General features: G+C 44.4%; 2 protein-coding genes across 3 annotated transcripts; both read right to left on the bottom strand.

The window, feature by feature from the left end:
• Window positions 1-327: 327 nt before the first annotated feature.
• LOC311252092 (uncharacterized protein) lies at window positions 328-4,694 on the bottom strand. 2 transcript variants are annotated; one of them, XM_084344928.1, is made up of 6 exons: window positions 4,405-4,694; window positions 3,694-3,807; window positions 3,354-3,485; window positions 2,959-3,203; window positions 2,132-2,250; window positions 328-2,017 (listed from the first exon to the last, which is right to left on the bottom strand). In XM_084344928.1, the coding sequence occupies exons 1-6, from the start codon at window positions 4,643-4,645 to the stop codon at window positions 667-669; spliced, it is 2,202 nt and encodes a 733-aa protein (XP_084201054.1). In that variant the 5' UTR covers window positions 4,646-4,694; the 3' UTR covers window positions 328-666. The 2 variants fall into 2 exon arrangements, with proteins under 2 accessions (XP_084201054.1, XP_084201055.1); XM_084344929.1 differs by having other exon boundaries at window positions 3,354-3,472; window positions 3,696-3,807.
• Window positions 4,695-5,416: 722 nt separating this feature from the next.
• Window positions 5,417-11,542, bottom strand: LOC311251414 (zinc finger protein basonuclin-2-like). Its single transcript, XM_084343812.1, has 9 exons — window positions 11,462-11,542; window positions 10,851-11,236; window positions 10,075-10,110; window positions 9,865-9,967; window positions 8,467-8,642; window positions 8,315-8,380; window positions 7,571-7,981; window positions 6,927-7,476; window positions 5,417-6,509 (listed from the first exon to the last, which is right to left on the bottom strand). Exons 3-9 carry the CDS (start codon window positions 10,099-10,101, stop codon window positions 5,689-5,691), a joined length of 2,154 nt encoding a protein of 717 aa, XP_084199938.1. The 5' UTR covers window positions 10,102-10,110; window positions 10,851-11,236; window positions 11,462-11,542; the 3' UTR covers window positions 5,417-5,688.
• Window positions 11,543-14,658: the final 3,116 nt, after the last annotated feature.

Raw genomic sequence — 14,658 nt, 5'->3', positions numbered from 1 at the left:
TGTGTGTGTGTGTGTGTGTGTGATGTAATCTGTTCATGACTGCAGAGTTCACTCAGTTCACTGCTTACCTTTAAATCACGTGAAGCAGCAGATGATCAGTGCAAATACCGAAATGAATGCAAGTAAGTTCAGTCAACCCACCGGGACATTTGCAAATTACTTTTGCTGGCTAACTTTAGCTTAGCCTAGGTAACAGTTAGACAACATTTATTGTTGGATTAAACCAGACCTGGCAAGATAGCTAATTTATCAGCCAGATTAGCCCCGGGAGTCAGGGATAAATTAGCTGACAACGACAACACAACAACAAGTAAACCAAGACATAAACAGACGCAGGGGTGTTTTATTTTGAAAATCTAGCTGCAGATCTGCTGCTGTGACACAGCTGAGACGAGCCCAGTGGAATCTGAGGGTTGACCGAACGAGGTCAGGTCGTGTAAATCACTTACATTCTCACTTCAAGTACCTTAAATAACAGCACTTTACTTCACATGTCTATTATGACAAGTTGACATTAGCATTAAACTCTGTACACTCTTATTTTGAGCCATCTCACATGGCGGCACTAACATGACATTTACATAACTTAGGTAAAAAATAAATAAAAGAAACACGACAATTCAGTCCTATTTATAGAAGATATGTGAAATGGGTCGAGTGTTCGTGTCACGTCGCAGCCGCCGCCACCAGGTGGCTTTTCATGTGTGTTTTCAGACAGTGACCCTGAGTGAAGGCTTTATCACAGAGGGTACACTTGTACGGTCTCTCCCCATTGTGGGTCCTCATGTGGACAGTCAGGTAAGTCTTGCGAGCGCATGCTTTCCCACAAATCCCACAAACAAACGGTTTCTGGCCCGAGTGGACCGTCAGGTGGTTGTCCAGATTAACCTTACGTTTGAAGGACCAGCCACAGTCTGGGCAGCGGTACGGTGTCTCTCCCGTGTGGACCCTCATGTGAATCGTCAAAGGACCCTTGGTGCTGAATCCCTTGCCGCATTCGCCGCAGTGGTACGGCTTCTCGTTGGTGTGCCGTCTCATGTGGATCTGCAGCTCCTTGCTCGTCAGGAACATTTTGCAGCAAACGTCGCAGAGGTACGATCTCTCTCTGTCTGTGTGAATCTTCTTGTGTTGCTTCAGCGTCCCGGGAAGTTTGAAACGCCTCCCGCACACCTGACAGATGTGAGGTCTTTCCTCAGAGTGCGTCATCTTGTGGCGGGATAAAGATCTGTAATCGCTGAGAGATTTACCACAAACGCCACAGAGGCGCGTCTTTTTGTTGCTGTGAGTCCGGCAGTGAACTTTTAACTGCTCCTTCAGTTCAAACACTTTATGACAAGTGAAACATCTGTGCAGCTTACCGGCCTTGTGGAGTTTCTGGTGGTTCTCCAGAGACACCTTCAATGCGAATGCTTCACAGCAAACATCGCATTCGTACGGTCTCTCCCCTGAGTGTGCAGCCACGTGCTCATTGAGGCTGGGAATACTGAGGAAAGACTCTCCGCATATGTGACAGTCTTCAGTTTTGTGTTGGCTTTGAAGATGATCCTTCAGCGCCTCCTCAGACTCTGAATGTTCTCCACACACGCCACAAAGACTTTGTGGCTCGTCCACGTGACTCCAGGCGTGTTTAACCAACGTGACTTCTGATTTGTGCAGAGCTCCACAGACTTTACAGGAGAGAAAAACATCAGCGTTCTCAGTCTTTGTCCGAGTCGTCTTTAAACCAGAACGTTTGACTCTTTGTTTCTTTTTCGTCTTTGACCGCAGTTCCTCGTTGCTCTTGTCTTGTTTCCAATCATCATCGCTGTCACTCGACTCTCCTCTTTCTTCTTCCTTTTCAATGTCATCTCTACCGTCAGTTTTACTCTCAGCTGCAGTGCAGTCCACAAAGTCCTCAGCTGGTTCTGATGTTCGATGATCCTCATCCTCGCCATCCTGTATGTCTTGTTGTTGTGACGTTGTGCTGCCGGACACTTTACTTCCTTCAGTTCTTCCTTCGACTTCCTGAACAGGGTTGCTGTAGGAATGAAGAGCAAAGATTAAGGGGTACAGAAGTGATGTCAAATACCTGCAGTCAGGTTCCAACAGGTGGAAAGACTGAAACTACGGGAGTGGAGCCTGGCATGTTTACCTTGTTTGAGGTCTCGTTTCATCACACGTCAACATGACAGAGGTGGACAGAGAGTCTTTAGTGTTGTTGTCTTCTGTCTGATGAAAATCTTCCTCGTTGGTCTGAAGTTCCTTTTGTGTCTGGAAGTTATAAAGAAGTCAGATTTTACCTGCCATCTGTCATTTTCAACAAAGTGACGCCTACGTTCAAAACCTTTCCAACAAACAGAAACTGAAACAAATGCTTCTCTGGTCTGGTTGAACCTGGTGTCAAGATCCTTCCTGAGTGATCCGATCACAAGCGAACACTTTCAAACCCGTCGGTTCACACCTGATATTAAATGTGTATCCACAGGCGTTCTTAACGGTTTTAACACACACGCAAAAAAATATCTCCATCTATAATGTTTAACAAGTTAACAAGAAGGCTCAAAAAATACAGTATTTGTCAGAGACAGCGTTTCATAACTCAACAACTCACTAAACTGAGACATTTGTTAAGGGAGTCTGGGGACAAAGATGTAGCCTATAATGGTTACTGTTTAGTGTATTTGTAAAATGTGACATGTTTAGCGCCTACTAAATGTTCACCAGACTCCCTTAACAAATGTGTCAGTTTAGTGAGTCGTTGAGTTGGAGACACTTTATAAACTGTGTGAAACTCTGTCTCTGACTAATTCTGACTTATTTGTTCCTTCTTGTTAATTCAGCAAATATTCTACATGAACTTCTTTCTGTCTTTGAGTAGAAACATGGAGTCTGTTTGTCCCAGTGATGTTTACTAATTATCAGCATGTATAGTGGCGAAGTGAAAGCAGAGAGCTCTGTGTCTTTAATATGACGAACTACCTTCAGTCTGATGAAGAGCGTTGACTTCCCCCATCCCGTGCAGCTGATGTTCCTGTTGATCTCCTCTGGTGTCACTGTCTTTAGTTTCAGAGGCTGTAATCTGCGTCTCTTGTAGGATGTTAACATGTCAAAATGCTTGTCGTCTCCTGACAGCTGGGGGAAGGTGGACTTCAGCAAGTCAAGAAAATCTGCCTCCTGCAGGCCTCGAGGACACTTCAGCTTCAGCAGTGGACATTTCTTAAGAACTGAGAGAGAAAAGAAGGAAACAATGAAGTGAAAACACATCAGAATTTATTGTTACCACAACTTCTTCCGAATATTCCTCTTTAGGAACCAGGCGACTAGAAGACAGACTCTCTTCACGTCCTGTTAAATTTATTTGACTTTACTCTCACCGCTGTTTGTGAGGACATCAGTCCGACAGTCCTCCAGGATGCGGATCCTGAGCTCTGCATGGCTCTCTGCTTCACTGATCTGAGGTCTGCCAGGCTTCTTCTTCTTCTTATACTGACCTCTGGAGGTGAAAGTGTTGGAAAAGATAAGAAATACATAATATTAAGCTTCAGACAGCAAAAGTCAATCATTCAAACATATTGTATTTGAACACTAAGTCAACAATTCCATCCATTAAATATTTAAAAATAACTAAAAACAACCAGAAGGAAGAAACTTTATTTTAAACAAATCATATATTTCCTGTGTTAATCTCATGTAAACTAAGTGAGAACTCTGGGAACCTTGCTGGAGTTTGATTAGTCGGGTCTTCCAGGTTCTCTGGATGCTCAGGGGACTCTTCATCTTCACCCTCCTCGTCCTCGACAGGGAAGAGGCTCCTGCTGCGCTTCACACCTGGAAAACATGTGTGATATCAGGAGTTTTGTTTTGAAAGTTTGAGACAGATGTGACTCACTTAAACTAGCTGATTCTCATTAAAAGGGGAAGAATGTTAAAATGAGCCTCCAGTGTGATCTGCCTCAGCTTGATTGGTTGTAACAGCATACATGAAACACACATATACCGAACTCCTATAGCAAAACCTGCTATTTAAGTTTCTCTCAAAGAAAATAAATGAATACATGTGAGGACAGCATGATTGAACACCGGTATGAAAAGCAATGGTGTTTACCCTTAAATTCGGCGTACAGAAATCAATATAAATGTGGAAAATAACCATAAATCTGCAGTGCAACCCTGGTTAACGTCCCTAATTTGGGAAGATAATTCCAATCAAAAACGGTCTATTATGCGCTTGTTAATCAATTACAGTACTGCCGAATTAAAGAATAAGTCATGTTGATTAAAGAAACTCATGTTTTTTAACTTGATTTACGCACATTTCTAAAATAACAAAGTAAGTATTAAATTACATGATATGTTAATGGAGTTCGGCGCGCCCATACCGCAACAAACCCGGTATTTTGAGGAGTGTAATTGTTTGTGACCGACCTGCTTTGAGTCCGACCTCCGGCTGCAGGAGCTCCTCCAGCTGTCTCCTCTGCCGCTCGATCTCCTGTCTGAAGCCCGAAGCCTCCTCCTCGTACCCGGCTACGATTTTGTCCACAACCGCTAAGATTTCCTGGGAGGCGGCGGCGAGCCTCTCCGTAACGAACCCTCTCAGGACCTCGCCTTTGGACATGTTCCTGCCAGTATCAGCGGTGTCTCCACTCAGACTGTGACCATAGTTCATGTTTTTATCCACATTTGGTGCATTGTTTACTTGCTAAACGCGTTTCCGGTGTGTGTGCCTCCATAAATGTCTTCCGAGCGGAAACCCGAGCCCTGCGGCAGGTGTTCCGCTTTCTTCGCATCTTCTTCAGTCATCAAACAAAACGTAAAATAAGAAAATCAATAAAAATAAATAATAATAAATAAATAGGATTAATAATTGTGTCCACTCATGTCCTTAAAATGTCCAAATTACCACAAACAATGATGATATGTCTTCGCTGGCCTTATTGAGCCACCAGTGGTGATAGACGTACTCCTTCAATGTGAAAAATACATTACAAGTTAAAGTCCTGTATTTTAAATCCTACTTAAATAAAAGAAAGACTATTTTTATTATCAGCTAAATGTGTGTATGATAGTAAAGTTTTTATTACAGACATTACTGCAGTACCCGACAACAAACACTGGGGGGAGCCCCTGCACAGAGCAGCATGCTGGTCACACATTAATCATGGAGACAGACAGAAAACACAAACTGCACATTTTTTTAAAAGTGTGTCCTTATGATGTGAAGAACAGAAGAAAGCTCATGTTGTAGAGTAAATCAAGAGAGCTATCTCCTGTGTGGCGGCCATTTTAGGACTGCTCAGGCTCAGTTGGTTGAGTCACTACAAACTATTTTCAATGAAAAGTGCTTTGAAGCCGTTTTTCAGCCGTCCACCTCAAATATGTGACGTCTGATGAACTGATGCACACATTTTTATATTTCAGGCCGTGTAAACACAAACACTTTAAGCATTTAACCGCAAATTAAGCTTCAAGTCTGACGTCAGCGGGGGCTTTCATCAATCTGAAATGGAGTCTGCAGGCTCAGTTGTGCAGTACTACAAATGTGCAAATGTTAGCGTGTAACAATTTTAATGAGTACAGTTACAAATTTTATCACAACATGAAACAAAATCTTAATCTTAATTTTGGAAAGATTTGAGTTTTGGTCTGAAACCAGTTCCTGAAAGTTATTTTTTAACATTTTGCTGCTGAGGGACGAAACACCACAGATCTTCAACACTCCTCTTCCTTCGCCTTCTCTCTTTCTATTTTCACCGGCATGCTCGACTTCCTGGGCTTCTTCTTTGGGACGGGGTCACTTGACTCCCACTGCCACTGCTGATTGGTCGGTGGGCTGGCGCAAGCCTCGCCTCGTTTTCCTTCTGTGACATCATAGTCACGTGACACAGGTTGACTGTTTGCCATGGCGATGGGGGCAGGTGCGGCGTGGTTGGTGTGGAGGTTGAGCAGGTGTCGACAGCGGTTGGTTTTCTCCACCACGGGAACAACGAGGGGGGGGAGTGAGCGAGAACAGTCCAGTGAGGGAGCAGTGCATGCTGGGAGGAGTGGAGGAGGAGGAGGCGGGGCCTGGGGGCGCAGGTCGGATCTGAAGGTGGAGGTGGAAGAGTGTGGAGAAGGAGGAGGGGAGTCTGCGTTCGGGGGTGTTTTGTCCCGGCAGCCATGTTGGGGTTTTGTACGACCGTTGAGTCCGTTTCTCAGGGAGTGTATTCGTACTCTTGTGTTTGCGTCATCGTCCTGCTGCCAGAGTGTGTTACCGATCTCTGTGCACATCCGTGTGTGAGCGTTGTGTACGTTTCTGTGAGAGCTTTTGTCCTTGTGTATCTGCGTTTCAGAGTGAATGATTGTGTGCAGGTCAGCGTGTGTGTTTCTGTGGTTGTGCGCGTCTCTGCCGGCGCCAGTGTGCAGCCGTGGGTTTGGGTTGGCGCTGTGGCGGTTTCGGCTGCGCAACGAGCTGAAGACCATGGTGCAGCCCGCTACCGTGCAGCGATGTTTGATCTTCAAGTGGACGGCATTGTAGTGGATCTTCAGCGTTCCTGCACATAGAGAAGGAAACTGTGAAGTTGGTGCCAAACTGACTGAATTTCTGGGCTTTAGCCAAAATACGCATCATGACACTCACTAACATTTTCTTTTGTCTAATTTTGGCTAATTTTCCAGGATGATGCTCTTGACACACGTTGACGTGAAGGACACTGGCACATGAATACTTGTACGTTCGTGTCCAATGAAGGAATGCTCGGAAATTATTAAGTTGAAAAAGAAGAAAGAGATATAAATAAGTGACCACTGTAACATTGTCACACACCTTCAGTCCTGTCAGGACCTGATTGGTTCTGCGTATCTGCAACTCTCAACACGACTGAACCTTGTAGGACTAAGACTCTTGACTCAAGACGCTTGAAGATGCATTCACGCTGGATGTGTACAGACTTAAGACATTACATTCCTACCTTTGTCGTAGAAGCTTTTCCCACAAACGCCACAACAGACCCTCCCCTTACGACCTCCTGCAGGTGAAAAAGAAGACAGGGAGCAGAGGGAGGAGGGGAGAGGACGGAGGGAGGAAGTAGAGGATGGGAGAGGATGGAGGGAGGAAGAAAACGAGGAGGTCGGGAGAGGACACAGGAAGGAGGAGGAGAAGGATGGTAGAGGATTGAGAGAGAAGGACTTGTGGGAAATCTTCGGAGGGGAGGAGGACACTGATGGATGTAGTGAGCGGTTTAAGGAAGGAGAGCGTGAGGACGGGTTCTCCTGGATGGCCCTCTGAAGGTTGATCCTCTGGCCGTAGTCGAACTGGGGGTCCTGATGCCGCATCGACAGGACTGGATTCGGCTTGTCAGGGTCAGCTTTGATTCTTAAAGCCAGTTCAACTTTAGGTTGCTGTAGAAGCGGATCATTCTCTTGTTCTCTTGATCCTCCTTCCTGCCTTTGTCTCTCGGCCAGTTTGATCCCACTGGGCTTCCGTAGGCACTGTGTCAGCTTACTGGGAGGAACAAGCTCCTGGTAAAAGAAAAACAAACAAAACATTCAGATTAAACTTTCTATTTGGGTGGCAGCCTGTTGTAAAATCTCAGCGGAGGGGTTTATTCATCACCTTGTGGGGAGGAACCAGGCAGTGAAAGGTGGAACTTGGAAAGTGGAAAGGCAGAAGCAACGACTGTCCGCCTGGAAAGTTTTCAAAATGGTGGACAGAGTCGTGCTCATCAGGACTGGTCCTCTTAAATCGGCAGACACCGGCCACCAGAAGCGAATCTCCTCTTGTGTTCCTCAACGGTCCTGGAGTTTCCCCGTTCCGCTCAATGAACGTGCTGAGGTTTGACTGGCAGCTCTTGGAGGCGGGGTTCAGCTCCGGATCTGAGAGGTGATTGGCTGCTGTCAGGCACTGTAGCGTCATCAACTCGACGATGGGTCGTGTCTCGCCAAAGCGAAGGAACTGTTTGAGGATGAGCAGTTCTTCTTCAGGAGTCACCATCAACCAGCGGTCCAACACCTTCCCGCTGGGAAACTGGAGAGAAATGAATCACGACGTGAACAGATGAACTCGGGAAGCAACTTTTAATCTTTAAATTAAGATTCGAGAGCAGTTGACCGATTCCCGGCTTCAGCCTGTAAGTTGTGATTGAAAAATTCATGGCCGATGGTTGAAGGAAATGAGTTACACAGCTCTCATGCCATGTGTAGTTCAAGTCTTTGAGTGCTAATGCAGACAGTTTGAAGTTAATAACTTTTGTGGGGTTTCTGCTCGAGGTTTGCTGGAATTGACTCCTTCTACCCTAAGCTATGAACTTATCAATCACTCAGACACCAATAATCGAAACATCACTGTGTGAGTGTTTACCTGCAGCATGTACCCTCGAACATAATCCCCCAAACTCCAGCCCAGTGTGTGCAGGATGTGTCCGACCTGGAGGAGACAAAAAGTAATCTGTTACACATTAACTGTACTCCACTAAACAAACACTGCTGCTCTAACAAACACAGTACCTGTACCTGATCTGGGGTGAGGATGCTGTAGAGACGATCCAGCAGTATTTTGAGTCGAACAGGAATGGCCTGAGCTCCGTAGAGGACCAGGGAGCTCAGGTCGAACACCAGCCCAGGAAGGGCCACCTCCACTGGGCCACAGGTGAAGGGCAGCTGGGCCTGAAGATGGAGCTTCTCCAAGGCTGGAGACGAAGACGACGAATAATACTGTCAACTCCTGACGTGCTTATTTTCTCTCTAACCTTTTGTTATTGTTTTAATCCATTGTTTAATATTTGTCCTGTTTCGTTACACACAGCTGCATCTTTTACAAATAAAGTTATTATTATTAGTATTATGTTCTCGCCAAAAAATGGCACATTTTTAACGTTTAGAAATATAATGGCACGACACATTATAAGAATGACCTCAGTGAACACTTTGAAACTGGAAGGAGAAACTTAGAGGACTCAGATTTTCCTTTTATTTAATAACATGTCTTCATCTGCAAATAGAGTGAAGAACAACTGAAGATATAAATTATAAATGATTAATAAAATAATAAAATAAAGGAATATAAGTTGGAGTTCAACACGAAAGTTAACCGATGTGCGTCAAAGTGTGTGTGTGTGTGTGTGTGTGTGTGTGTGTGTGTGTGTGTGTGTGTGCAGATGCTCCCTCCAGATGCTCTTGGTGATGTGATGACAGCGACACCTGACTTCATGTCACCGTAGCGACTGAACACATCTGCACTGTGTGTGTGTGTGTGTGTGTGTGGTCCAACACTGTGTCATCGTCAAGCTGCAGTTTCTTTTCGACATCAACCCTCAGAGACTAACAGCAGCGTGAAACAAAACCAGAATGCAATCATCATTTTCAAATGGACCGTTTACCGACAACAGTCCGTGTAATAATCTCCTTTATACAGTCACGTGTCAAACACGGTGTTGAACCTCGCCCCACCCTCACTTGTGTACAACTGAGCCTTTCAATCATGATGCTACCACCTGTTACCAATGAACCTGTTTATCCCGCTGAGCGAAAACATCTCCAAAAGACGTCTTCTCAACATCTTCGACGAGCCAGAATGAAAGTTTTCTAGACGTCTACTCAACGTTCACTATCGATGTCCAAGTGACGTCCTTACAGGGTTCAACATTACTTTTTATTACGTAATGTTAGGCATCTTTTCAAACTTCAGTCACAGACGTCTGAAGAACTTTTGTTCCAACATTAAAGTTTTTATGACGCCAAATTTTACGCAGCAAAAACTACAGAGAGGGTTTGGACCCTGAGCCTCGACCTCAGTGGCTGCATGAGGCGTGAACTTTACCTGGAGAGCTACTTATCAACTAAACTCATGTTTGGTCGTCCAACCTTGCAACATAAGCCGACCTGATGAAGGTTAAACAGTTTCAGTCTCACCGTGAGCCACCCAGCCGTGTCCGCAGCGATCACATGACCTGAGCTGAACACTTCCTGGTTTGAAACACACACAGCTGCAGCCGGACACAGTGCACCTGATGGACTGGAAACACACCAGACAACGTGGATCAGGACATTTTCCTGTCACGGACTCATTGATACACGTTATATATGTTTTATTATTTGTAAAGTTCGTTCATGAGTCGTTACCTCTTCAGCGTCTGGAGTCGTCCTCATGTCTCAACCCTGCAAGTCAGAGCAGAAACATCAGCTCAGCCTCCTGATTGGTCAAATAAAACTGACCCTCCTTGTGATTGGACACTTCAGCCTGTTACCTTCTGCTTTTATTTATTTAATTTTCATAATGAAACTTTAACAATGTGAGATTTCTTGGGTTTTGCCATGACAACTGTAATGATTCACTACTGTCAGAGGGTCATAAGTTATATAGGAATTAATTGATTTTTCTCATATAAAAATATTGATTAATTCATTTTGATTAATTTATCCTTAATTTATTAATTGTTAACATTCAAACATTTGTTACTTGGAAATATTTCTAGTATTTGTGGTAATTGTTTTTTAATAAACCCATTATTATTATTATTATTATTATTTATCTTTAATTATGTTTTAAGTTTATTTGGATGTAAATTGCAGATTTAAATGCATTTTTAAAATATCTTTTCCTATTTTAAAAATGTAAATCTTATACATTAAAGTAATCACATTTTTGTATTTGTATATTTATAGTTTAAAGCATGTTTTATGAATTAAGTGTTTGTCATACTAACTTTATCTTTCTTTTATTTAGATAAAATATTAATTATTATAAATTGATACGAGCAGCTTTTCTTTTTTTTCTGGCAGCAGAAATCAAAATACAATAAAAATGTTATTTCCATTAAAAGCTGAGGATCCTGAAGTTTCATATCAGATCAGATTATATTACTAATAATCATATTGATAAATAAAACCACACTGACCTGTTCGTGTGTCGTTTCTTCTTGTTCTCCACTGACGATAAAAAAGCAGCTTCACTCCTTCTTCTACATCTCTGCAGCTTTCTGTCTATTTAATTCTTGTCTTTGTTTTCTTCTTGTATTTATTTCTTCATCCTGTATCTTCTTCTTTCTTTCTTTCTTTCTTTCTTTCTTTCTTCCTTCGCCCTTAAATCATTTCCTTCTCTCGTTTCTCTTCCTCTCTCATTTACATCCTCTGAGTTTTTCCTCTTTTTAAGTGTCTCCATCGTCTTGACTCCTCCCTCTGACGGCACTGAACCGATGTGATTGGACGAGGATTGATACGTGGATGTTCAATATCTTCCCTCCTTTTCTTCTTTTCCTTCTTTCATTATGTTGCTGCTCCCAGTCTGCTGGCAGACAGTGGTGGTGATGATGAAGATGATGATGATGATGATGATGATGATGGTACAATAATGGCTCAAGTTCAGCCACATTACAAACCACAGACAGTGAGGAGGGTCAGAGGTCAGAGGAGGGAAGAAATGAAAAAGAGGGAAATATTGAAGTGCAACACACGATATCAGCATTTCACAATATCTGCAGAACATCTGCTCCCACTGTTCGCTTTTCACCTGTTGTGCAGAAACTCTGCAGGATGTTCTGCTGTCTCGCTGCCCAGCGATGATGATGATGATGATGATGATCAACTCTTCAGACCGACACATCTTCTGTTTGTGCTACAGCCATTAAATGTGATGATACACGATAAGAATTCAAGAATTCAACTAGAAAAAAGACTAAATGAGTCGACAGTAGATTCGAGGTCGCAGATCTCAGCTTGAGTTGTTGTCGACAGCGTTTATTTCTGAACCTTCGGTACTTCTCACCGTTAATATCACGAAAAAATCTGATGTTTTCAAAGAGAAGTCAGGACGATTTTGTCTCAACGTCTCATTGAACATGTTTGTTTTTGAGATGCAAAATGATGACGCAGTGAAGGCTACGTGGCTACATTAGCAAACAAACCAGGAGACCAAATGGAGAGAGGTCAAGTTGTAATTGTTCTTCGTGTCAGCGAGCATCGGCCATGTTGCCTGCTGTCCGGAGAAGACGAAGAAATGCAATGATGATAACACAGACAGAAACAGCTGATCAGTCATGTGAGTTGAGTTTTTTCTGTAAATCTGTTTCCATCGAACATTTTGCTGATTCACAAAAGACAGAAACCTCCTCAGCCCAGCAAACAAACTTTCTATGTGAATTAGAGGAAGAGTTGTTTTTTTATTTTGCTGTTTTCTGATGTGATATTCTTCAAAATGCTTCATGGAAACTGAGCTGGTGTCTCAGAAAGAACAAAAAACAGGATTTAACACAAACCGAACAGCTCACAACACAACACAACACAACACAACACAACGACGTAGATCACACTCCTCGTGTTTCATTCCTCTTTGTCTCTAATGTTACAGTGACAACAGAACAGAGGAAGACGAGCTGGGACGGACAGAACCACGTCTTCTGGACCGGTTCCTGTAAAGAGATGAAGGTGGATGCAAAACCTGGACTCGCTCTCTGTTTCTTGAGGCTTGGGTAGCTGTCCTTGGGGTGTCCATCAGCCTGCGTGTCCCCTGGGAAACAGCTCCCCTGTGGGAGGAAGGTTCCCCCCCGAGGCTCAGATTGAATCAGGGTGACAGTAGGGCAGCTGGCCCGCCGCCACGACCGCACAACAACACACACAAGGTTAAATGAATCACGGCGTCCGACACGTCTTTGTGTCTACAACAAGTTTCCATGACAAGGATCCGCAGCATTCAGAAACATCCAACCGACAAAATGTTTCCTGATTTCAAAGATCAACAAACAGATTCAGTGTGTTTCCTTCAGGTTTGCTGTGTGCTGTGTGCTGTTGTGTTGTTGTTACACTGTCACAGGTTCGATTCAGTACATCGTTCCTGTTCGAGCGTCTCGGAGCAACAAAAGTTAAAAACCTGAAGACAAATTTAAAAAACGCCGTCAGAACAAACAAAAGAGACAGAAAACTGAAATCTGACAGTTTTTCTCCCCCGGAGCAGAAACGACCTGAAAACTTCCTCATATTGTTGATCTGAGGTGTGAACACACACACACACACACACACACACACACACACACACACACACACACACACACACACAGTGAAGGTAGGGCTGTTGGACAGGCTTCGTGTCTGCTGGGAGCTGGTGGACCTCTTTCCTGTTTTGATGTCGTACTAATTAGAATATCAGACGATAACGCTCTGTTAGTGTGTGTGTGTGTGTGTGTGTGTGTGTGTGTGTGTGTGTGTGTGTGTGTGTGTGTGATCCCCGTTCGTTGACACACTTCCCAACCAGAACCTCTCAGAGGGGTCGTGTTTGAAACGCAGCAGCGGTACCACCTCCTCGCTGTCCTGGCTCTGTGTGTGTGTGTGTGTGTGTGTGTGTGTGTGTGTGTGTGTCCTGGTCCTGTATTCTTGGCTCGGTCTGCTCTAAACTCACTGAACCAGGTCACACTGTTTGTTCGACACCGAAATCAACAAAGCAGGAGGAGGAAACTCCGACAGCGTCGACGGCTGAAGGTCTGAACATCGTCGCTGCTGCTTCCATCAGTCGGTGGATCATCACACATCGACAAACATTTATAAGAAACGGTTCCCGTCCTGAGACAGACTGTCGAATGACTGGTCACCGGCGCTGACTGCCCCGGTCACATCAGGAGGGAAAAAACCCAGACGAAGCTGTTTGACGAAGAGAAAGCAGAACAGGTTCGGCTCCTGGCTGAACCCGCAAGGCCCGCTCACTGAGCCAACGGAGGCTAGCTACATTTAGCAGCAGTTAGCACTTACAAAGTTGTGTTTTTGGACAGTGAGCGGTGAGTCCCGGTCCCGAGCATCACCTCGGTCATACATTCATGGCAGCGTTATAAAATAAAGAAAGCGTTTATTGGACGGTCGGGTTGGTTGAAGGACGCCGCGGGCCTTGATGGTCTCAATCCAGAGCTTTCTTCTCCAGTGACGACCCGGGACATTAACCAATCCAGCGCCACACCACTGAGTCTCTTTCCCTGCTCGTCACGTACTTTGGTACCGTAGGTTGGGTCAGCCGGTTGGGAAATCTACGGCCTTTTAACCAAGATGCAGAAGCTGTTTTCGTCTTCAGCTCTCAGCCGAACATCCCCAGTTTCATAAAAAGCTGCAGCCTGGTCCTTTAAAAAAAAAACTGGAGCTGGCAGGACTTGTTGTTCCCTCTCTGTCACTTTTCTGTCATTTGTCACCACAAACGTCGGCTTCAGAGGGGAAACTTAATGAAGCTGAAGCCTGTGAGTGTGTGTGTGGTGGGTGTTATGTATTAACGGGACATTTTAGGGCTCTTTAGTGTGTGTGTGTGTGTGTGTGTGTGTGTCGCCTCACATATGGTTTGACTGTCAGAGTGTGTGTGTGTGTGTGTCCTCTCTTTCTTCCCTTCCTCCCCTCCAAGTGTGTGTGTGTGTGTGTGTGTGTGTGTGTGTGTGTGTGATCCGCCCCCCGTTATATCTGTGTCACTGCTCCACCCGAGTGTGAGGCTTTCTCTTTGTAGCGAGTCCAACTTGGCGCCGAGGCAGTCGCTGTTGGGAAAAGTGTGTGTTTAAGTGTGTGTGTTGTCACAGGTACAACTAGGACAGCAGGCAGGGAGGAACAAGGACGACGAGATGAAACGTAAAGTTTTTCCAGATTAAAAACCGGCGGTGAATATTCATGAGGCAGCTCAGGAACAAAAACAGGACGCTGACATGTTTCAATTCAGGGTTTGTTTTTTTGTGTGCTTTTCTTAAATGT

This window comes from Pagrus pagrus, assembly GCF_965226575.1.
Source record: "Pagrus pagrus genome assembly, chromosome: 22".
Lineage (NCBI taxonomy): Eukaryota > Metazoa > Chordata > Actinopteri > Spariformes > Sparidae > Pagrus > Pagrus pagrus.
This window is presented reverse-complemented; position numbering and strand designations above follow the sequence as displayed.